Source organism: Sinohyriopsis cumingii, chromosome 5, assembly GCF_028554795.1.
Source record: "Sinohyriopsis cumingii isolate HCF-2022 chromosome 5, ASM2855479v2, whole genome shotgun sequence".
Lineage (NCBI taxonomy): Eukaryota > Metazoa > Mollusca > Bivalvia > Unionida > Unionidae > Sinohyriopsis > Sinohyriopsis cumingii.
The window spans coordinates 15848462-15872572 of NC_142965.1; the positions used below are offsets into that span (position 1 = coordinate 15848462).

General features: G+C 33.2%; 1 protein-coding gene across 1 annotated transcript in view; it reads left to right on the plus strand.

Moving 5' to 3' along the window:
* Positions 1 to 24111, plus strand: part of LOC149798696 (calpain-5-like) — a 98014-nt gene that overhangs the window by 33475 nt on the left and 40428 nt on the right. Inside the window, exons 6-8 of the mRNA XM_089957536.1 lie at positions 12638 to 12715; positions 17731 to 17908; positions 18592 to 18711. Of these exons, the coding sequence (XP_089813662.1) occupies positions 12638 to 12715; positions 17731 to 17908; positions 18592 to 18711 (376 nt within the window). The remainder of the gene's footprint in view (positions 1 to 12637; positions 12716 to 17730; positions 17909 to 18591; positions 18712 to 24111) is intronic.

Consider the following 24111-nt stretch of genomic DNA (forward strand, 5'->3'; position numbering starts at 1 on the left):
TTATAATAATAATAATAATAATAATAATAATAATAATAATTCAAACACAGAACAAATGCAGGTGACTTAGGTTAGGGTCTACAACTCCTTGTGACAAAACTTGTGTAGGCGAATTCTGCTGATATCATTTACAAAGTGTATGGATAGTGAGTTTAGGACCTAAGTCGTGTCTGAAGTGTGATGCAGGAGTTAGAGGAAACACGCAGTTATGTGTGAAGTTTGATGGTAAAAGATACAGAGAGCTCAAAAGATATTATGATAAAAAATAGTAACAACGACAATAATGACAAAGTTATAAGAAACGCTGAAGACTATCTGGCCAGATTATCAAATAATCATTTGGACAAATAGTCATTTAAACAAATGATGTTATTATATACAAAGGAACAAAGAAAAGCATCCTATCATCAAGACTTTTGAACCACCTCGTGATGGTGTAATCAGAAATTGTCGACTAAAAATCCAGTCGGACATATCTTAGCTTGACAGAGTCTCCCTTCAATAATATTGAAATATAATTTTGTGTTTATATTTCTTGGAGAAAGTAGATCGGGTTATATTATTTGCGACAGAATGTACTGAACTCGTGTAAATATCCAAATATAGCCGGCTGTATATATCGACGGAAACATAATTTCTTCGCAAGTTTTTGTTATTAGAGATACAACAGATCTTGCGCTCTTATCACGATAACCAGCATTCCTAAATCTGCAATTCTGATTTTGTATAACAGCTAGCAGTTTACACAAATTATTATTTTTTGGATAAATAAATTTATGAGAGTAATACTTTTTCTTTCATTCAATATCAAACATTAGATAAACAGTATTAGTGACAAAACCGGTATTGTCGGTTACTAATACTATATTACTATTCATTTTGTTTAATCTCTTGTGTCATTATACTCTTTGTTGGAACAGTTATTTTATTATTCTAACGCTTCTATCAACGATGTGGAAACTACCATTTTCATATAATATATATACATGATTATGGAAGTTTATACAATCATGAAATGTGTGAGGCGCTTTTATGTCGAGTAAAATGTAAAGATACAAAAGTTATTTGATCAGCCTGAAGCTTCGTTGCTGATGAAATAGGTCTTCATATATGTACTTTGCGTGTGGGAAAACTTGCATATATATATATATATATATATATATATATATATATATATATATATATATATATATATATATATATATATATATATATATATATAAAGGAAGTTTCCCCAGTCGCAAAGTGTGTAAGGTATTTTTGTCTTTATAAACAATTAAGATACAACAATCACTTTTTCAATCTGAAGTTTCCACTATTCAAGGGAGATAACTCTGTTCAGCTCAAACTCTCTCCGCCTGAGTAATTCAATAGTTACCTCGCTTGATTATACGTATTGATCTCAAGAAGGGAGATTACTCTGTAGCATATCTTTCTCCGGTAGGGCTGAACTTTTTTATCATCTTAATTAATTATTAACCATCTGTGTTATAATTGAGATCAGTAGAGTAACAAAACTTTATAACAGTTCACATTAGTAGAAGGGTATTTGTACTTTCTAACTTGAGGCAGAAAACAAGTCACATACACGCCGTTACATGTATAATACAGTTCAGTTATTTGTAGATCCTTCGGTTATACAGAAATATAAATATACAATTATTTTGTACAGTGTGTTTAAAAACAGAAATTAATTCACGCTGTAATTTTACTCAGTATGTATAATAATGATTTGTAGCAATCCATCATAGGTAAGTTTGTAATAATTTCTGAAACATGTGTCTGTAAGATGTGTACAGTCGTACAATGCTAGAATGTTGGATTCTCATAATCAAGGTCTGGCGATCGAACCCGTGACTGACAACTGTCGACGGTGGCGATAATCACGATTTTTCTTTATAAAATGGGGGGTCCGCTCCAAAGCTCAAACTTCAACAAAAATAAAAATCCTCTCCACCATATCACCACGTGGTGGGTGCTCTTTTGCACTCTTCCGGGGTTGATTATGGGGTGTGGTGGTGCAAAATCTGTTGAACGTAGAGAATGCTCCCTCATATGTATTTTGCCGTCCTTAGAATTAAGATTAAGATTAAATGTCATGACACTATGTGGTATTCCTTATTGAACTATTTTCATGACTGAACCATTGACACTATGTGGTATTCGTGACTAGATAATTATCATGACTGAAACATAACTGAATCATTCTCTTGACACTATGCGGTATTTCTGACTGAACCATTGCCATGACTGAACCATCATCATAACTGAACCATTACCATGACACTATATGGTATTTCTAACTGAACCATTGTCATGGCACTATGTGGTATTCCTGACTGAACCATTGTCATGGCACTATGTGGTATTCCTGACTGAACCATTGTCCTTCGCACTATGTGGTATTCCTGACTGAATTAGAATGAATTAGAATGAAAATAGTGCTGTAAATAGCTTAATACAATGCTGTAAATATGCTACTATATGTGCTGTGCCGTCCTTAGAATTAAGATTGTATTTACGCTGTGAATATGATTCTATATGTGTTGTGCCGTGCTTAGAATTATGAATGTATATACGCTGTCAGTAGCTTAATACAATATTTCTTATATTTTAAAAATAATAAAAATAAAAATAGACGGTATAAAAATGCAACTTAATACAATAATTTTTGGTGATTTTGAATCATTGCAAACACGTCAATTTGAAGATAGATATACACTACCAGAGGAATATAGAATCATGAAGATTATACAGCAAGTTATGTTCCAATCATTGGCTACTGTAAAAAGATACGGAAGCTAAAGAAATTCGTATCCCTCTCAAGCGTGATCGAAATAATTAGATCAGAATTAGCTCACGAATACGAAACGAAGAAAATAATTAACACGCGCATGAGTCAGTTAAAAATGTTTATGTCAGATCGTGAAAAGGAAAACAGCGACAAAGTTATTAGTGAAAGTAGTGACGAAAGTGAAAGCAGTAAAGAGGAGTTTGAAAGTATTGACACTGATGAAAATGAAAATTACGGCAATGTCAGGGTTAATCATCCTCTGAGTTTTATTCTACCGGAGAAATAAAAAATTCTGTTATAATATATTTATTTGTTATTTGCTTTGACTTTGTCAAAGATTATTATGTATTTTTTATTTTTTCCTATTTTTGATGTGATTTTCATTATTTTAGTACTATTTACCCATCAATTTAATGAAATTGTTTGATAATCTGATTTAATTTGGGTAATATAACCATCAATTTGATGAGATCAGATTTTTTATTCAGATTTAGACAACATCTTATAAGCTGATCTAATTCAATACAAGAATGTGCATAAGATATAATCTGATCTCTGTCCCACGTAATCATAATAAAATCCTTGTTGATCTTGATTTGATTTTGCAAGATCTATTTGATAAATGCCATCAGTTGTATCACATACAAGATTGACTGCAATCGTTGAACATATATTTACAATTCTTGGTGAAATATGTCTGCCGCCACGATACGGTACATTGTTATGTTGGTGGAGAAGAGATGCTGGTGGTAATTTTGTTACCATATTTCAAGCATTTTAGTAAAGTTTTCATTGATAAGATTATTGACCGACTTTTTTAATTTGTCAGTTTCAAATCCCGGTAATATAAATTTTAATAGATTCGCTTCAGCTATTTTATAGTGATTAATATATAGTTGTCTGATGTTTGTTACTTTTTTGCTTCCTATATCATAAGTACTAGCATTTATTGTTTAAAAAATAACTCGATTAGTAAATTCAAGATCTGATACAATTTGATTTAAATGTTGTATCGTTTTAATAATTTTCTTTATTATATCATTATTAGGATACTCCCGGATATAACGTTTAAATAATTGCACTAATCTCGTGAATGCAGTTATATGTTCAGTTTTAATTTTAATGCCAATGATCTGAAATCTTTTTCATAATCAATATGATCGGAAGTTTTTCTATTAATGTAAATTATTGGAAATGGTGTTTTAGGAAATAATCTACCATCAGAAAGTTTAATACGATCATCTGAATAATGACGTCATGGATATCCATCTCGATATTGTAGTTCATTTATAAACGTTTTTTCGTTGATAGAGAACTCATCTTGTTGAGGTTCCGGCAGTCTTTTTTTACTCTGGAGGAATGTCAGGCCAACCTAAAACAGATCTAATTGACGATTGATAAATATCTACAACGTAATCTGGAGAATATATTTCAATTGCAGATGATAAAGTTGGATCATGAACTGTTGTAGCTATTTTGGATCCTCTTTCTATTATAGGTTTTATTCTTCGCTGGAATTCATCATTGATTTGTTCAATTTGAACACTGCCTGTTGGAATTCCGGCAACCTGCCAATTGGGAGTTCCTTCATCTTTATTTTTATTTGCAAATACAAGCGAATTATTTGCCTGCAATCCACCGAATGATTTTGATCTGATATTTGGCCAACTATGGTATACTCGTAATTGTGCTAGCGCTATTTTTTTCGCTGGAATTGCAGTTGGAAAATTAATATTAAATTCAGGATTAGTTGAGCTTACCGATATCATTGTTGTTTTTGCTGGAGCTGTGTTCGTTACAATTTGTTCAAATAATTCGTTCAAAGTTGACATTATTTAAATCCCGATTTTCTAAATTAATCACAGTCATTGCTTTTTGGTAGATTTTAATCATCACCGTAAACTCAAAATCTGATATTTTTCCATCACTAAGACTTGTTGATAATAACGAGGATAATTGTTGGAGTATGCTAACGTCGCTGCATTTGATTTTATTATATAATCGTACAATTTTTTGTTTGTGCACGTACATATTTTTTTGCAATTATATTAAGAATACTGGCAACTGTTGTCGCAGCTGAAACACAGATTGTTAAAACTGCAGGTGTCATCACTAGCGATGGTGTTATTGTTGATAATAATACGCCGGCTCCAGCAACAACAGCAGGCGCTGAATACACAATTATACCAACAACAACTGCATTTCTGCGATATTTTTTACTTTTACTGTATACTCGTCACCGATATTTTTTACGTGCTTGATTGTATCTAAAACTTTGACCGTTGATCGGAATACTCATTATATTTTAATTAGGTGGGAATGTAGCTACTAAGTCAGACACCAATAATAAATCAAGACTTATTTTGTTTCTTCGGGTTCCACAGTAAATGCTTCCTTGTCGTTTTGATCTAACATCGCTAACTTAGATATAGGAGATCCATCTGATGGAGTCAGTGGATAACGCCGTGAAATCGTGGTAGATATTATAAATGCTACAACACCGAGTACTGAAAGCCTGCACATACCGGTAACCTCAATGCGATGTTTAATGGTTTTATTGAGGGTTGACCATAATGCTTGGTCAGACGCTACTGTATATACCACGTTGATAATCTGCTTTTGGGGAATTTTATTCAGATTATGTCTTTTAACGATATCAGGAATTCCACTTATAACATCTTCTAGTCTTTTCCTATATGTTCGATATTACTCTGCGCTATCGTGATTAACTCTGAAAATGATTTAGGATCTCTGATAATACCTAATCGTTTAATAATCGTTTCAATGTCTGACATAGCTGTTTTAATATCGCCGAGTTTTGTGTTAATATGAACGAATTTTACGTCGGCAGTCAACGGACTTCCAAAGAAATCATCTGCGATTTTATTGAGTCTTTGAAAGTTTCTAAGAAGATTTGAAACATATGTATGTGAACGTCATACTCAGCTCGCAGCGTGGTTAATTTAGTATCTATTGTGTCTACATGTTTTTTATTGCAGCATCTTCATCAGATATTGGATCTCTTAAAGCAACTATTTTATTTCCATTTATGCTGAGTTCACCTGTCATTATATCACCGGTAGATCGTAAACGATTAGCAACATTTTTCACAATTTCATTTCTAATAGTTGAGATTGATATACTTGAGTCTCTGATTTTTCCGTCATTGGTAAATATTGGAATGTTATCCTCAGTAGCACCGAGAACTCTACGATCTATGTCATTTCATTTGATATTACTCGTCTTAAAAACCGTATTTATCCTGAAAAATAATAACTTCGTCTCGGGCTACTCCAGAGATGTTCATAATATCGGCAAGTTCATCTTTAGTCGCGTAATTTGACAAATCAATATCATCTTTAATGTTCTTGTCTTTGATAGAAGATCTTCCGTAAATATCAACCATTTTTCTTTAAGGTCTGTTTAAAAAGATTAACGGCTCCTGTATACTCGTGCACGACTTTATGAGGCGGTAATGTTGATAAAGATATAGCATCTAATTTATTAATTACTTCACGATCACATATTGGCGGATCAGTAAGTGTTTGTGTTTGTAATGATAAATACCAAAATGGAATGTTTTTGGCGTATTTTAAAAATTCTACTGGTGGAGGAAGCCATATGAATCAAAATAAATAGAACCGCGCGGACCACATGCATATGCAATCCAATGACTACCAGGCCCAGAATTGTTATCAAGATTAATAATTCTTGTTTCAGTAGGATTTGGTAGTTCTGGTAATTGATCTCGTATACAACTCCTCTAAAAAAATTATTTTCAGTTCATTGGCAGTATCAATTAAATCATAATTTGACATTGGAAAGATTAACGAAGTGTTCCTGGAAGTCTCAGGCCTCTTCCGTTTTGATAATGAGTTCCTGGAAGTCTCAGACCTCTTCCTCTTTTTCTTAAATCTTTTCCTGTTGATTTTTTAGTGCCATTCTAGCAACAGTTCCAACAGCACCAAGTGCAGCTGCTTTTGCTACAGCTGGACCTGCAGCAGCTATTAACACTGGTAAAGCTGCAAGAATTGGAATTATTTCGCCCGTTTTAAATGAATTTTTAATAGCACCAGCAGAAAGACTGAGTCTAATGCCTGTTTTTGATTGTTTAGCGTCATTGAAATGTTTAAGTTGACGTTCAGTCAGCGATAATTTGTTTTGACCACCTGTGATTTTATCTTTTTTAATGATATTTTTATTCCGCATTTCTTTGCTAAATTTGATTGAAGTCTTTTAATTTGATCAGGAGTCAGAGTAACTTTAACATGATGATACGACATCTATAAATATCATGAGCGATTTAATTACATATTTTCTACTGGAGCATCAATAACTCTCATTCGTCCACTAGTACCTTCAAGTAACATTGCTTTGTCGCTGTGTATAACTGCAATTCCTCTGTAATTAACACCAGCTTGGTTTACACGAGCCCGAAAATGAATATCAACAACAGATTGCTTAGATAAATCAAAATGTTCCAACGAAAAGTAATAAATCGGATACAAAGTTCTAAAATCTAACTGTGATATTTTTAAACCAGTGTCTACATTTTGATCACGTCCCATAAATTTCATTAAATGATGATATACACGTGCTGTATGATTCAGATAAAAATTTATCAATATACCTTCAGATGGTTTTTGATGTCCATGTATCCTTAAGGAAACTTCTCTAACTTCAAGGTAGTCAAATATCCATATGATTATGTGTCTGTGACTTTAGTCGTTTAAATTCTTGTAAAGCGATAAATATATAGTGCCAACACCCCTTATTGTGATGCAATATGCCATGTAAATAACATTACTTTGAATGCTATCTGTAGTTACCGTTAACAATGATAACAATGATTTTCTGCCTGCATTCATAAAAGAAAGTAATCTTTATTCTTCAGCAATTGATGGAGTCAATACCGGCATCCACAGTGAAAGTTTTGTTAGTACTACTTTAGTATCATCAGCAACAACGCTAGATTGCGTGATTATTATAACCTTTTCTCACAAATACAACTGTATGCTTGGCTCCAAAGGTAACTTTTCTAACATCTCTACAGAATCCAAAGATATGTGATAACGGAATTGCTCATGAAAAACTTCTACCATCATCTTTCAACATTGATTTACATGTAGCAAATCTTAAATTAAATTCTGGATTAGCTCCATGAACCACCGGCCAGACATCAACGTCAGCAGGATCAACGAAGTTTCTTGGTCGTCTTAAATGATACGGTCCAACATCAGCACTATCAAAATTATCTTTAACGAACATCATTGTCGAACCAGCTGATCTTGTATAATCATCTGAATATCTTACTAAACATCAACATCTTTTTGAATTGTTTCAATGTTTTTTTTTTCGTCAATCGTATATATGGCTCTGTCAAACAACGCCATAATACCATTATTAACAAAACCAATTATATCATTAGCATTATATACAGTATTATCTGTTTTTACAATTTCTCCTTCTACCGTAATAAATGCTTCAGCAGGTAAGAAATATCGCTTGTATCTTGAACTTGAAATTCTATTCGGCTACGCTGATTTGGTATATATATATATATATATATATATATATATATATATATATATATATATATATATATATATGCGTCATAAGAATAATATTGATAATCACGTACAGATGAATCTTTAAGAACTGCTGCGCCTATATCAAATGCTGTATCGGATGTACGTTTAAACATTTTATTATAATTATCTTCGTTTAACACGAAGATCGCTTCCTGAAATAAAACTTGTATTTGTCGGTATAATTTCGTTATTCAACTATGTAGAAGCGACTTCATTATCAGCCAACTCTGCTAGTTTCTCATTTGCAGCTTGATTTATTATTTTACTGATATTTGCAGGCATAATTTCGGTGCTGGGTAATTTTACTGGTGGTCGTGATTTTGTTCGCACTAATCGAGCTAATCTTTCTTTAATCGCTGAAAAAGCCTTACCAGCAACATTACCAACAGCACTGATGCTTTTATCGTAAACAACATCCGTAGCTTCCATTCCTATTTGTTTTGCAATCGGCATTGCTATTGGAGCCATTCCTTTAAATAAGCCTACAACAACATCACCAAGTCCATCTCCGTAAATCATTCTGTAAGTCGGTAATCGTGAATTTACTAACCTAACCATACTCGGTCTAAGTTGAGAATTGTGTATATTCATTTTTTAATTACATGCTGATTAATTCGTTGTTCAGTTGCTGTGATAATCGTTAACGATTTCATCAATGAGAGAATGATAAATGTCGTGATCCATAACACCGCCCGCAAATAATCTTCAACAGATATCAGATATTTCATTAATAATTTCTGGAGAATTATTTCCTGCGCGTTTTCCTCCGATCAAAACTTCTAATTGGTCAACATCGGTAAGAACACTGTCAGGACAAGTAATAAGACCACTTCAATGAGTAGAAAATCCACTTCCAGTAGCGCCTGGGCTAAATAAGTCACGAAATTCTTCTTCTTCTTGTCTCTTTTTTAGTTCTACATCAAGTTTAAGATCACGAAAATACGTATCATCATCTTCTGCAGGTCTATTACTATGTATGAAATATACATCTTTAATCCAATCATTATCATTATTCCAATGAAGAAGACATTCAGATTTTAAATATTTTCCTATTTGTCGATGTCCACGTGCAGCAATATATACTATCTTTTCACGTGGCAAATTTGTGATAAGGCTAATACCGTTAGACAAATATTTGTTCCTAACATTAATTAGTTCTTGTAATTGTTGTTGAGGTTGTAGTTTTTGTTTTTGTGGTCGAGGAATTCGTGAAGGAGATTGCGGTTGTTTTTGTCGTTCTATTTGTTGCTGCGGTGGAGAAAGTTGATGGGAAGGATCTTGCTGGGGAGATTGTGGTTCTTGCTGTTGAAGTTGTGACTCCAAATAAAATTTATTTATGTCATCAATTTATTCATGCTTCATCGTTACTTCTAGCCTGGTATTTTGTTTTATAATACACACGATATAACCATTTAAAATGACTATCAGTATTTATGTTAGCATACTTAGGTTTTAAAATTTCAGACCTTCGAGAATAACTAACAAATGCAACACGAGAAAAATCTTTCTCTTTAATTTTTTTTTTAAATTTCTTCAATAACACCTTCTTTAAATTTTTAAATTAATTCAACATTTTCTTTCCTTACTTTAGATTTAGGTGCAAGATCTTTTTTTACATCGGCTATTTCAGTACGAATTTTGCCAAAACCTTCAAGTATTTCTTCCTCCGTGGGGGGAGGTTGAGCAGCAGCTATTCCAGCTGGAAGACCTCTTAAAATCTTTATTGTTTGTTTAGTTCTTCTCGCTATCTTTTCAGTTTCCTCGGCAGTTTGTTTTACTGCTGGAATAAGAGCCTCAGTAGCTACTGCAGTTCTTTCCGTGACCTTTGTAATAGGTTTAAATAACCTTTTTGTACCTTCTGCAAATTCAACTTGTGCTTCCTGACGTTCTTGAAATTTCTGTCTAAAAGCATCACGAACAGGCAATAACTTTTTGATTGCTTATAATCTTTCTCTAGCTAATCTAGCTGTATAAGATTCCGTACCCGATCTTATTATTGATATATAAATGATTTAATTATAGCAGCAGAGAGGGCGCGACCTCAATAAAACGTCCCACGATAAACGAAAACACACATGCAAATTTAGAAAACACAAACGACAAAGATAAAGTAACAAAATAAACTAACCCAATTAGAGAAACTCGCGGTAAAGTTAGAGGCTTTGGTTTGGCGTTATTACGCTTATATTTTTCATTTTTTTTTTCCTATGGGGTTTTAGTTTTTAAAAATGACGTTTCAGCAAAAGGTCTGTTCACCCTCTCTGCTGCTGGATTACTGTGGTGTTGGCAAAGTAGGCATTCTGGTATTCGCAAACTGCTGAACGGTATTGGACTAATTTGTTAACAACATTTTCTGATCAAGGTAACTGAACATTCTACAAATTATCCTGAATCATAATCAGATATGACTGTCATTTATCAATATGGAAAAAGCTTATAAACTTCTCAAAAACAGCGGAACATAATTTGACCTATTTAACAGAAATCATCCAAGTATCAAGACTTTACATATTTTGGCTGCCACGAAATTTCTCTGTCATTTCCAAATAACAAATACTTATCTTCAAAAACTGCAAAACAGAATTCATCCAAATCTGACAGAAAATCTCCTGGCAAGGAGTCCATTAAAATAGATAGAAATGGTGTCGATCTTCCATCAAATATATCTTGTGTTAGTAAAAACAGAAAACACTAATTAACGTGTAATGATGATATGCCACAAAGAGCATGCGTTACGAAATAACCGAAAAACCTTTAAAGACATTTTCAAAAAAAATGCGTGAACAGTGAGGGAACACATTTATATGGAAACCTATGTTGATGAAACGTCTCAAGTTTGTATAAATGATGATCACGAGACATTAAATACGGATGCTGTTATTAACACTAAACACTTTCAATATCAGTATGCATCATAATAACCCAGATTGCTTTTCCAGATAATACTGCATTGTTTTCGACGCAGATTTCACTGAGGTAATTGACACCAGGCGTATATAGTAATCTTGTTAAGATTTTTCTGTGCCATACTGTCATAATTATCAATACCTTTATTTTTAAAAAAACGTGATAATTATGTAATTGAATAACTCTTTCCCCGTGTAAGTGTGACTGTAAGTGTATATGAATGTTGTTATGACTCATCTGGTCTTAAAGTAACAAACAAGCGTGATAATCAACAAGATTTTTAAAATTCAAAATACCATTTATTTCCCTAAAATTGAAAACAAACAATTAAAAAATGACTCACAGTTTGATGAATCAAATCTTAAATAGTCCTAAAAGTTATATCACATATCCAAAAGTACTGAGTATTCCAAATGAGCTCCTGTGGTAAACCAAATGACATTCAATGTATTGCTGATGTGCCAGTAGTCTGGAATAGTTTGATGTGCAAACAGTCTTGCGGTAAGAGAGTGATATAATCTAAAATGTCTTTGAATGAGTTCACAGTGATCCAATATAGCTACAAAATCGAAAAAGTTTGAACGTTTTGTAGTTCAAATTAATAATTGAAATAAATATAAATCCACTCAGATGATAACTATTAGTCTCTTCTTAGACTGATGTTATGCTATGAATGACTAATTTCCAGTAAATCATCACTTAAAAACTGAAATGCAATACAGAAAGCAGAATGAGGCTCAACTAATCATTTCAAAATATATAACTGTCAGCAAGATCAAGCACTTTAGACGCCAGCCAATCAGGAATTAGGTCAGCTGGATTTCCTTTGGGGATTAACAGGTTTACTCCTATCAAAAGTACAGCTCACTGTCTTGGAACTATATACTGTGTTTAATAATGACCTCATCTTTGAGTACAGACTCACAATCATACATAACGTTAGTATTTAATATGTTAATTAAAACATGACCTTTAAATTCATAATCATGACAATTAACATAATTAATGCAGTTATACATAACAATGGTTTCTTGTATTTTGTGTTTAATTATATATCAGTACCTGTGAATGTATAATTAGTCCAATTAAAGCAATGATATTTCAGATACAATTCCACACACACCAGATATTGTTCCAGGGGAATTGTACAATCATGACAATTGATAGATCAGTAAAAGAACAAAAAGAAACATAATCACTCATGCAAGAGTAATAAGGGCAGCTATTGACATACTTCGACTTAACATATTTTACCTCTCACAAGAGTCAAAAAAGTAAATAACTATCATCAATTTCAAATTTTCCTCATGTACTTTTTATAATTGTATTGCATTTCTAACTGCAGGTCTCCAGAATGGAAGAAAGTTAGTGACAGTCAGAAGAAAGAGATGGGTCTTATATTTGATGACAATGGGGAGTTTTGGTACTTACAGAACTTCTATTTTATAATAGTATTTATGTGAACCATAAACATGGTCCCATTATTCATTTTGATCACAATATTGACTCCTGTTATAAGTATACTGTTCATGTAATTCCTGTCAATAAACCCAGTTATAAATATACAATTCATGAAACTAATGACCCCTGTAATAAGTATACTATTCATGCAAACCATAACAATGACCCCTGTTACAAGTATACTATTCATGTAATTCATAACAATGACCTCTGTTATAAGTATAATATTCATATAAACCATAAAACTGACCCTTGTTATAAGTATACTATTCATGTAATTCATAACAATCACCTCTGTTATAAGTATAATATTCATATAAACCATAAAACTGACCTCTGTTATAAGTATACTATTCATGTAATTCATAACAATGACCCTTGTTATAAGCATACTATTCATGAAATTCATAACAATGACCCTTGTTATATGTATACTATTCATGTAATTCATAACAATGACCCTTGTTATAAGTATACTATTCAAGTAAACCAAAATGATGACCCCTGTAATAAGTATACTATTCATGTAATTCATAACAATGACCCTTGTTATAAGTATACTATTCAAGTAAACCAAAATGATGACCCCTGTAATAAGTATACTATTCATGTAATTCATAACAATGACCCTTGTTATAAGTATACTATTCATGTAATTCATAACAATGACCCTTGTTATAAGTATACTATTCATGTAATTCATAACAATGACCCTTGTTATAAGTATACTATTCATGTAATTCATAACAATGACCCTTGTTATAAGTATACTATTCATGTAATTCATAACAATGACCCTTGTTATAAGTATACTATTCATGTAATTCATAACAATGACCCTGGTTATAAGTATACTATTCATGTAATTCATAACAATGACCCTGGTTATAAGTATACTATTCAAGTAAACCATAATGATGACCCCTGTAATAAGTATGCTATTCATGTAATTCATAACAATGACCCTTGTTATAAGTATACTATTCATGTAATTCATAACAATGACCCTTGTTATAAGTATACTGTTCATGTAATTCATAACAATGACCCTGGTTATAAGTATACTATTCAAGTAAACCATAATGATGACCCCTGTAATAAGTATGCTATTCATGTAATTCATAACAATGACCCTTGTTATAAGTATAATTCATAACAATGACCCTTGTTATACGTATACTATTCAAGTAAACCATAATGATGACCCCTGTAATAAGTATGCTATTCATGTAATTCATAACAATGACCCTTGTTATAAGTATAATTCATAACAATGACCCTTGTTATACGTATACTATTCAAGTAAACCAAAATGATGACCCCTGTAATAAGTATACTATTCATGTAATTCATAACAATGACCCTTGTTATAAGTATACTATTCATGTAATTCATAACAATGACCCTTGTTATAAGTATACTATTCAAGTAAACCAAAATGATGACCCCTGTAATAAGTATACTATTCATGTAATTCATAACAATGACCCTTGTTATAAGTATACTATTCATGTAATTCATAACAATGACCCTTGTTATAAGTATACTATTCAAGTAAACCAAAATGATGACCCCTGTAATAAGTATACTATTCATGTAATTCATAACAATGACCCTTGTTATAAGTATACTATTCGTGTAATTCATAACAATGACCCTTGTTATAAGTATACTATTCATGTAATTCATAACAATGACCCTTGTTATAAGTATACTATTCATGTAATTCATAACAATGACCCTTGTTATAAGTATACTGTTCATGTAATTCATAACAATGACCCTGGTTATAAGTATACTATTCAAGTAAACCATAATGATGACCCCTGTAATAAGTATGCTATTCATGTAATTCATAACAATGACCCTTGTTATAAGTATAATTCATAACAATGACCCTTGTTATACGTATACTATTCAAGTAAACCATAATGATGACCCCTGTAATAAGTATGCTATTCATGTAATTCATAACAATGACCCTTGTTATAAGTATAATTCATAACAATGACCCTTGTTATACGTATACTATTCAAGTAAACCATAATGATGACCCCTGTAATAAGTATACTATTCATGTAATTCATAACAATGACCCCTGTAATAAGTATACTATTCATGTAATTCATAACAATGACCCTTGTTATTAGCATAATTCATAACAATGACCTCTGTTATAAGTATACTATTCAAGTAAACCAAAATGATGACCCCTGTAATAAGTATACTATTCATGTAATTCATAACAATGACCCTTGTAATAAGTATACTATTCGTGTAATTCATAACAATGACCCTTGTTATTAGCATAATTCATAACAATGACCTCTGTTATAAGTATACTATTCAAGTAAACCATAATGATGACCCCTGTAATAAGTAAAGTCATATTATGCTGACGTATGTTCCAACAAGACTGCGTCATAATGCACAACAACACAACAATATAGTATTTATGGGTAAAACTATGTTATTATAACAATCCAACAATACAATAAAAAAAAACCATATGTATGATGTGAAACAAAGTTGTGAACACATTTTGTTCAACAAGAACTAAAGTTAGGTCAGCTGAATCATATAGGTACAATATAGCAATGTATGCAATATGAAGAAACAAATGTAAAGTTTATATAAGCCTGCCATAAGGCAGAGAGTATTATTTTATGTTTTCCATTCTTCCATCCATCTGTCAGTTACCAGTTTGTATTTTCAGAACAAGAACCAGAGTTGTTTGTCATTTACACTTGCCAAAATATGCAGATAGCTCTAAATGTCAGGGTCATTTTGACTAATGAAAAAATATTTCTGCACAATAACTGCAGTTGTTCAAGAGAATAGCTACCAGCCTTTGTGGATAGCTGACATTTGTAGTAAGGAAACTGTCAATTGATTTGGGTGTCAAAAGGTGAAAGATTAGAGTACCTGACTGAAGGATAAAGAATAATTTTTACACAACATGAGTTCTCGAGTCTAGATACAAACATTGTTAATTGCATGCAAATATCTTAAAATGAACACTATTGATTTCTAGTTCAAAAGGTCAAAGGTCAAGTTCACTCTGACTGAAAGAAGAAAACTGATTTCAGACCAAAGATGTCTCCACCATCCACAAATACCAGACTTTACAGATGGTGGGCACTTGGAGTGGAGACAAAACCTATTGATTGTAGAGTAAAAGGTTCAAAGTTTAAGGTCATAGTAACTGAAAGAATATAAATGGTTGCCATAAAATAACATCAGTTTTGCATCACATTCATGTGGGCAAAGAAGACATCATTTTATATTGGTGTCTAAAGATCAAAGGTCAAATTCACTTTAACTAAAAGATGAAAAATGGTTAATTCCAAAATAAAAGACCTTGACCTTTGTGGATATCATGCACTTAGAGTAAGGGAAAAGTCAATCTTGGGTCTAAAAGGTAAAAGGCCAAGTTCATTATGACTGAAATAATTAAATGGTATCTGTACAAAATGTTCAGCTTTTTTTATTGTGCATTAATAAACATGGGGTGGGCGTATAATGTATAATTCCCTATTCCCTTGTTTTGGTTGGCCTATCGTGCTACATTGTATTCGTTATCTTACCAGGTGTATGGTGGTGTTGTAGCAATTCATTGTATTGTATCAGACATTATTCATTAATTTACCAAGAGTGTGGTGATTTAGCGATCCATAGTATATTGTACCAAACATTATTAATTACTTTACCAAGAATATAGTGGTTTTGTAGTAGGCCATGCTTAAGAAGTGGCAATACATAATATCTTTTGAGTATCTGTTCATGATTATATTTGGTCATTACTTAAAATATGACATCGTCTCAAAGCAGACAGAATTAGAAAGTATTTTCATAATTTTCAAACATGTATACTTCATTGTTGAACTATTTTTGCTTTATATATATATATATATCCTATGTATCTCATGATGTATTATTTTCTGTATGTCTCAGCCCTCTCTGTAGTATTTTACATATCTCTAAGTCCTTTGTATCTCTTGATGTAGTATTTTACATGTCTCAGTCCTTAGTATCTCTTAATTTAGTATTTTTACATGTCTCAGTCCTTAATATCTCTTAATGTAGCATGTGTACATGTCTCAGTCCTTTGTATCTCTTAATGTAGTTCTTTTACATGTCTCAGTCCTTTGTATCTCTTAAAGTAGTATTTGTACATGACTCAGTCCTTTGTATCTCTTGATTTAGTATTTTTAAATGTATCAGTCATCTGTATCTCTTGATGTAGCATTTTAGGTATCTCTCAGTCCTTTGTGTCTCTTGATTTAGTATTTTTACATGTATCAGTCCTTTGTGTCTCTTGATGAAGTATTTTTAACATGTTTCAAACGAAGATGACTTAACCAATCTAAACAGTGCAACATGGTGTCATATATCTATTCTTTTAGGTTTGTTTGGGTTTCTTTGTTTGCTTTTATTTAGCATGTATATAATCTCTCACGTATCTATACTCCAACAAATTGATTTTTTCTATATTGTGTACATCATCTATGCAGATTTGCCTAATGGGTTTTTCCAAAGTAATACTCAAAGAACCATGAAATAAAATCATCCTAGCACCTGCCAATCATTTTTGCAACCTGTGGAATGATGGAGATTCATTTCGTAATATTTATTTTTACCTTTAAGTCACAAAAATAACAACTGTATAAACTTCTGAAGAAATGTTACCAGTATTTTCTTTACATGGTGTCGTAAAATGACCTCCCAACAGGCTGCCTTTCTTTATGTCTCCTTTTTTTTTTACACTTAATTTATTAAAAATAAGCAGAATCATGTTAGTGAGTTAAAAATAGAAATTGTGTTTTCATATTACACAACATTATTATCCAGCTGCTGCTACTAAAGTTAATATTGTTACTACTTTAAATCAGTGATGCACATTATTTCTTTTTTTCTAATATTTATTTTCTTTTTTATTCTAGTAAATTTATATTTTCCATATGATGTAATTTGCAGGATGTCCTTTGAGGATTTCTGTAAAAACTTTACCCGTATGGATATTTGTCATACTGTAAATTTGTCATTCTTCTCTCTGGAGAAGACATGGCATGAGGGCAAGGCGAAGGACGTATGGAAACATCCTGACAGATGTGGTGGTTGTGGAAATCATAGCTCATTTTTAGATAATCCCCAGGTAAAGGAACGAACTGATACCTAATGGAAATATTTCTTAAGTTTTTTGAATGTTTATAATTATATAAAGGCTTTACGAAATGCATTTGTTAAAGGTGTACTTCAGTCTGACATCTTCATATCAGATTTAATTTTGTAGCATGTCACTGCATGGAGTTAGTTAATGTCAGCATGCATATCTACTAGAGAGTATTGCAAAATTGTGTGCCTTCACTGAGTTAAGAATTTGAAGTTTATATTGTCAGTTTTGTTACTATAATTTCACTTTGCCAGCTAATTTGTCTAGAGGAAATTCTCTGAGAGATCAATTGGTCATAACAGTCACCTTTACTTTAACAGTCACCTTTAATTTAACAGTCGGCAAGTGTTGACCTTTTTCTACTAAAGATAGAACTACATGCCTCATACATTAATAATTACATCTATATGATTTCCAATTCACTTCAATTTTGCTTACAGCCATTCCTTGTATATTTGCAAGATATATGGAAATGAGAAAGACACTGTGCAGTTAAATATTATGAAGCTTTCCTTGAAAAACCAAGCAATATTCTTCCACAAATTTTGAAAGAGAATAATTGCTAGCTTTGTTCCATCTTCTTTTTCTTTGTCCATGATATTTGGGCTTTGATCAGTATTAGAAATATTTCCCTTAAAGTAATCATACATTTTGAATTCTTCCAGTACATATTTGACATAGTGAATGATGAAGATGAGGTCATGGTGTCCTTGGAGCAATCAGACAAAAGAGTGGACAGGGATAAAGGGGCAGAGAATTACCAAATAGGCGTAACCATTCTCAAGGTAACTGATTCACTGAGACAGCTGCTATTTGGAAGCAGGTTTTTGTAATTGTAGGGAACTTCAAGAAGATGCCACTCATCTGTAACTGTAGACTGGTTTTGTGTCCCAATTTATGGTATTGTTAATAGTTTTGGGCATTCAGGTGTGCCAGTAACATTTTTCTTAGTTCAAGCTGATTGTGAGATTGGAAATATGCAGTCTTTATGGCATGTTTTAAATGAGTGACATCACTATAATATGTCAAAGTCAGCTAGGTGATATATATATATATATATATATATATATATATATATATATATATATATATATATATATATATATATATATACATATATATATATATATAAAGAATACAAATCGTATGGCAATATAGGTCACTCCATTTGTATTGGAGATTATGAATGAGTTTTTCTGAATAATGCTGAACAGCCTTGGGAGTGCAGTATTAGTACTTAAAAAGAGTTCATATTTTCTCATACAAATGCATTAACCATTTGATTATATACCAATTTGGTTTTCTACCTAAGGTGTAATAATAAAAGAATACATTATAGGAAACAAAGCAATTGAATTCATGCTGTATTCAAAAATAAATACACAACCGTACATTTATCAGTATGTAATAATAATATTAATGCGCACATAGCACCGCTCAGCAACACTTCTTTGCATGAACAGAAACAGAGGTGTGTTGATTCATTGCCAGTCCACAGCTCAAATCACATGTACATCGTATGGAACTGACTCAGTTATAAACAATCCAGTCCATCACAAGCAGTTTATGATATTAATTTAAAAAGTATTGTTTTGTTCCCCTTAAAATGAAAATTTATAGTCATAATGTGAGTGAATGCACCTTGAAACAACTTTTCCAGTTGGAATGGAATGAATTGAATTTGTTTTTGTGCTGACCCAACTAAATTTTACATGCACTGAGTTGACCACACCACAGAACTAAGAAAGTACATTTTGAGGAAAGTCATATGCAGACATGTAAGTATGTTTATGGCGAAGTGTGTATTAGAGGATAACAAAAAAGCTAGGTCCAATGTATGTGAGCAATTAGATTACAAAATTAATATTTTAAAAAAAATTAAGTTGAGGATAGCATGGAGGAAAGTAAGATTTTAAGCATGACGAATAAGACTATAAAATGGCAGGTCACACATACAGCAACTGCATGGAAAACAATATTATGTTTATATGATATAGAATGCATAAAGTTATTTTCAAAACAACTTAACTAGAGTATGTGATGACTACTTAGTTTAAATTCCATACTAAATTCTGCCTCTGAAATATTGTTAGATGACTAGGTTTTACCAACCTACCCAGGCCTGAATGTAAATTTTTTAATCATCAGACCAAAACAATCCATTTGGGAGCTGAGACCGCCATAACACAGAGACCATGTAAGTCACCCACTTTGCATGGGACCTGTGCAGCCCAAAATGGATAGAGGCCTGCATCAAATTCGTCTTCCAGCACCCTTTCCTGGGAAAACCATACAAACATGAGTGACAGGCATGCACTATGCACACACATCTTGATATAAAAGGCATCTGACAAGTCAAACAGAAAGCGAAATAAACAACCATTCTGAAACATAGCCAAACATGTGTTAGAGATGTTGAAAGGTAGATGTCACAAACTGAAAAACATGGAATTCTGCCAAAAGAAATTTAGGCTCCCAGGTGAAAAGGAAATAAGTGCCGTTACTGTGAAAAATGCAAACTGAAAAATGTTAATGCTGTTCTCTGTACGATGATATCAGTGTTAGAGTTCTATATTTCCCTAATTCAGTAGAATTAAAGTCCTTCAGTGATTCACAGCTGTAGTAATTATCTGGATAATATTCATTTTCCTGTCTACCTTGCCTGTCATATTCATTTGCAGTGAACCCATGTGCCATTCTGATAAAATTATACACTGTGTTCAGGTTTATGTACCCAACAGACCTGAAATGTAAAGCAACATTTGTGCGAATATATGTACGTGAAAATAATGTTATATATATATATATATATATATATATATATATATATATATATATATATATATATATTCCTGATATTTTCTCAGACCAGAAGTACAATGGAAAATGCAATCAGAGGTGATTTATAGGAGTGCAATCAAAAACCCCGATTCCCATTTGTGCGCTAACTTAATCGAGTTCAAGAATGATTGATGGGGTGAAATTGATCCGTTCTGAGCATCTAATATATATTTTGAAAGCATCCAATTTCCATGGCCCTAACTGGTGAATCTGACTGTCAGACAAGCCCTGGGCAGCAGCAGTTGTTGTTGCTCATATTCTAAAGCTCTCGAAGTGTTTTGGATCAAAATTGCAGAACTGAAGAGCAAGAGTCTGAGATGTGCATTGGATTTTTGAATGAGTTTTAGGTGTGTTTGAAAGATACACAAATCCTGGGCCTTGATCAGTACCATGTATTTGGATGTATTGCTGCAGATTTGATACAGAGCAGACTACAGTATTGTTGTTTGTATTAATTTTTAAAGTGAATTGCTGGCCCTGGCCATGTTTGAAGGGGTTAAATGTTAGAGTGGTGGAATTGTTGTTAAGAACTAACTGATGAGTATGGTTATGATAGCTAAGGGACTGCACTCTGATTTCCCCAATTCTCAAGAAGGTATGCAGTACCAGGGAAAACATAGTTTGAAGTAGGAGCTTTTTGTACCAAGAAGATATAATGCTAGTTGTATTGTGGATATGTGTTTCTAAAATATACTTGTCTGAATTGACAATCTAGCATTACACGAAACTCTATTCCTGTGGCATGCTTGCAGCAGTTTTAGTATTAGGAAAGAGTTAGTGGGGTCTGCATAATTATTAATATGGTGTACAAAACTATGCATATATATATATATATATATATATATATATATATATATATATATATATATATATATATATATATATATATATATATATATATATATATATATATATGAGGATATTGTAGCTGAGGCACAATGCTTGTTTACCAAGTTAGAAATTAAAAGTGTCAAATTAGCCTGAGAAACTGGTATTAAGGTTTCCAAGGTATATTCTGCAGTGAAAGCTTGATATAGGTTCCAGTTGAGCCTGTATGCTGCTTTAGACATTTGTGTCGAAGGTATTAATAGAGTATCAATAGAGTATCAAGGTACTGTCCAATAGAGTATCAAGGTACTGTCCAATAGAGTATCAAGGAACTGTCCAATAGAGTATCAAGGTACTGTCCAATAGAGTATCAAGGTACTGTCCAATAGAGTATCAAGGTACTGTCCAACAGAGTATCAAGATACTGTCCAATAGAGTATCAAATGTTTGCTAATGGATCAAGTTTAGAAGTGCCAGTATTGACATTGGTTCTGGGTCTGCATGTGGAGCTAAGGTCCGGAATCTGTGCACCTGCAATCGAGAAAGAGCATCAGCAAGAACATTTTTCTTTCCCAGTATGTTACATGTTTGAAATTGTATGTTGTATCTGAGACATGCAAGCACCAGATCTCTAATGAGGAGTATAATGGTAGGGTTCATTGAGAGGTTTGCTTATTTACAAATATACACTATGTAACACAGTTTTTGTTCCTGGGTAGTAAGTGTTATTTCATAATTGCTTATGCCTGAAAAGTATAAAAATTGGCTATTATTCCCCACAAATTTGCTTTTGTTACCAGGACAGTGATATTTTGAAATTTACCTATTTCCAATGAGAAAACGGGCGAATTTGTGTCTTTTCATTCACATAAAGTAAAAAACAACAACATATGAATCAAAATTAATGTGTATTGATACTAAAGTAATACAAATATGACCACCAAAGATCTAGAAATTAGTAGTTTTTCAAGATTTGCAATTATATTGTAAATCGCTTTCATGAATCAGCCCCCAAATGTAGTCTCCCATCATATTCTCATTTTACTGTCCTTGGTAGCGGCATTCAAAGTACAATATATCCTGATGGAGTGCTCGCCTTGCTCCTCCAAGTATGCTCCCATGTTCTCCTTAAATTTATCAAGAATAGCATCAAGAATATGGACTTTGCGGGACATATTGCAGCCCATTGTGCCATAGTTCTTCACCTGAGTCTCAACCAGCACCACATAGTTTTTGTCCTTGTGATTGCCCAGGAAGCCTTGAACCACATCGATAACAAATTTCCATGCCGACTTCTCCTTACTAGTGAGCTTCTTGTGGAATTCACTGAGGATCTTCTTTATCTGTGGTCCGATTAAGACAACGGCTTTTACCTTTGCCTCAGACAGCTTAGGGAAGAAGTACTGAAGGTACTTGAAGGCTCCCGACTCCTTATCTAAAGCTCTGACTCCTTATCTAGAGCTCTGACAAATTGTTTCGTAAGGCCCAATTTGATGTTCAGTGGTGGCATTCAACACCTTCTGGGGGTTCACCAGTGGCTCCCACTTGACGTTGTTCCTCCCCACAGAGAACTCTGTCCGCTGTGGCCAGTCTCGCCTGTGATATTGTGCATTGGTGTACCTGCTGTCCCAAAGGTAAAGATAGCAGGGAAACTAGGTAAAACCACCTTGGAGACCCATCAGGAATGCCACGATTTTGAAGTCTCCGAAGATCTCCCAGCCGTACTCATCATACTTCAAGGCATCCAGCAAGGTCTTGATGTTGTTTTAATCCTCTTTGAGGTGCACCGAGTGAGCATGGGGAAGAGATGGGTACATGTTCCAAGTATGGAGCAGCATGGCTTTGAGGCTTTGAGGCTCCTGGATCAGCTGTCAATGAAGAGGCGCCACTCATTCTGGTTACAGGCAATTCCGATTGCCTCGAATAGACTGCTCACATTGTGGCAGAAGCAGAGCCCACCTTGATGGGTGATGAAGCTGGATAAATCTTGGTGATGCTTCCTCTGATCTGCAACTTGCACACTTTCATCCAATAAGTTCCACTACTTGAGCCTAGACGTCAAAATCTCGGCATTGGACTTGGTGAGACCAAGATCTCTGATTAAGTCGTTGAGGTCTTTTGGGTTGGGGTAGTAAGGGTTTTTCTCCTCAGCTGAAATTGTTATCTGGATCTACAACGTCTTCTTCGCTTTCTGACTTGCTGCTCTCTTCTAAAGATGGATGCTCTCTCCAGAGGAGTGAGTATGCGGAGCTCAGGGCAGTGTGGCACCGGAGCGATGGATAAAGGAAGGTCCGGGTAAGTGATAGCATGTGCATTCTTGCCACTCCGACGTTTTGAAGGGTCCACCATGCAGAAGTAGCAGTCGCTTGAGTGGTCAGTGGTTCCCGCCAAACTCTTCGGATAGCGAACTTCACGGTTCTCTTTTCCCCTCTGTACCATCCTACAGAAATACATTTATTTCACCCACGACTAGTGTGTAAGAGATAACATTGAAAATTGTTAAAGATTGTAAAATT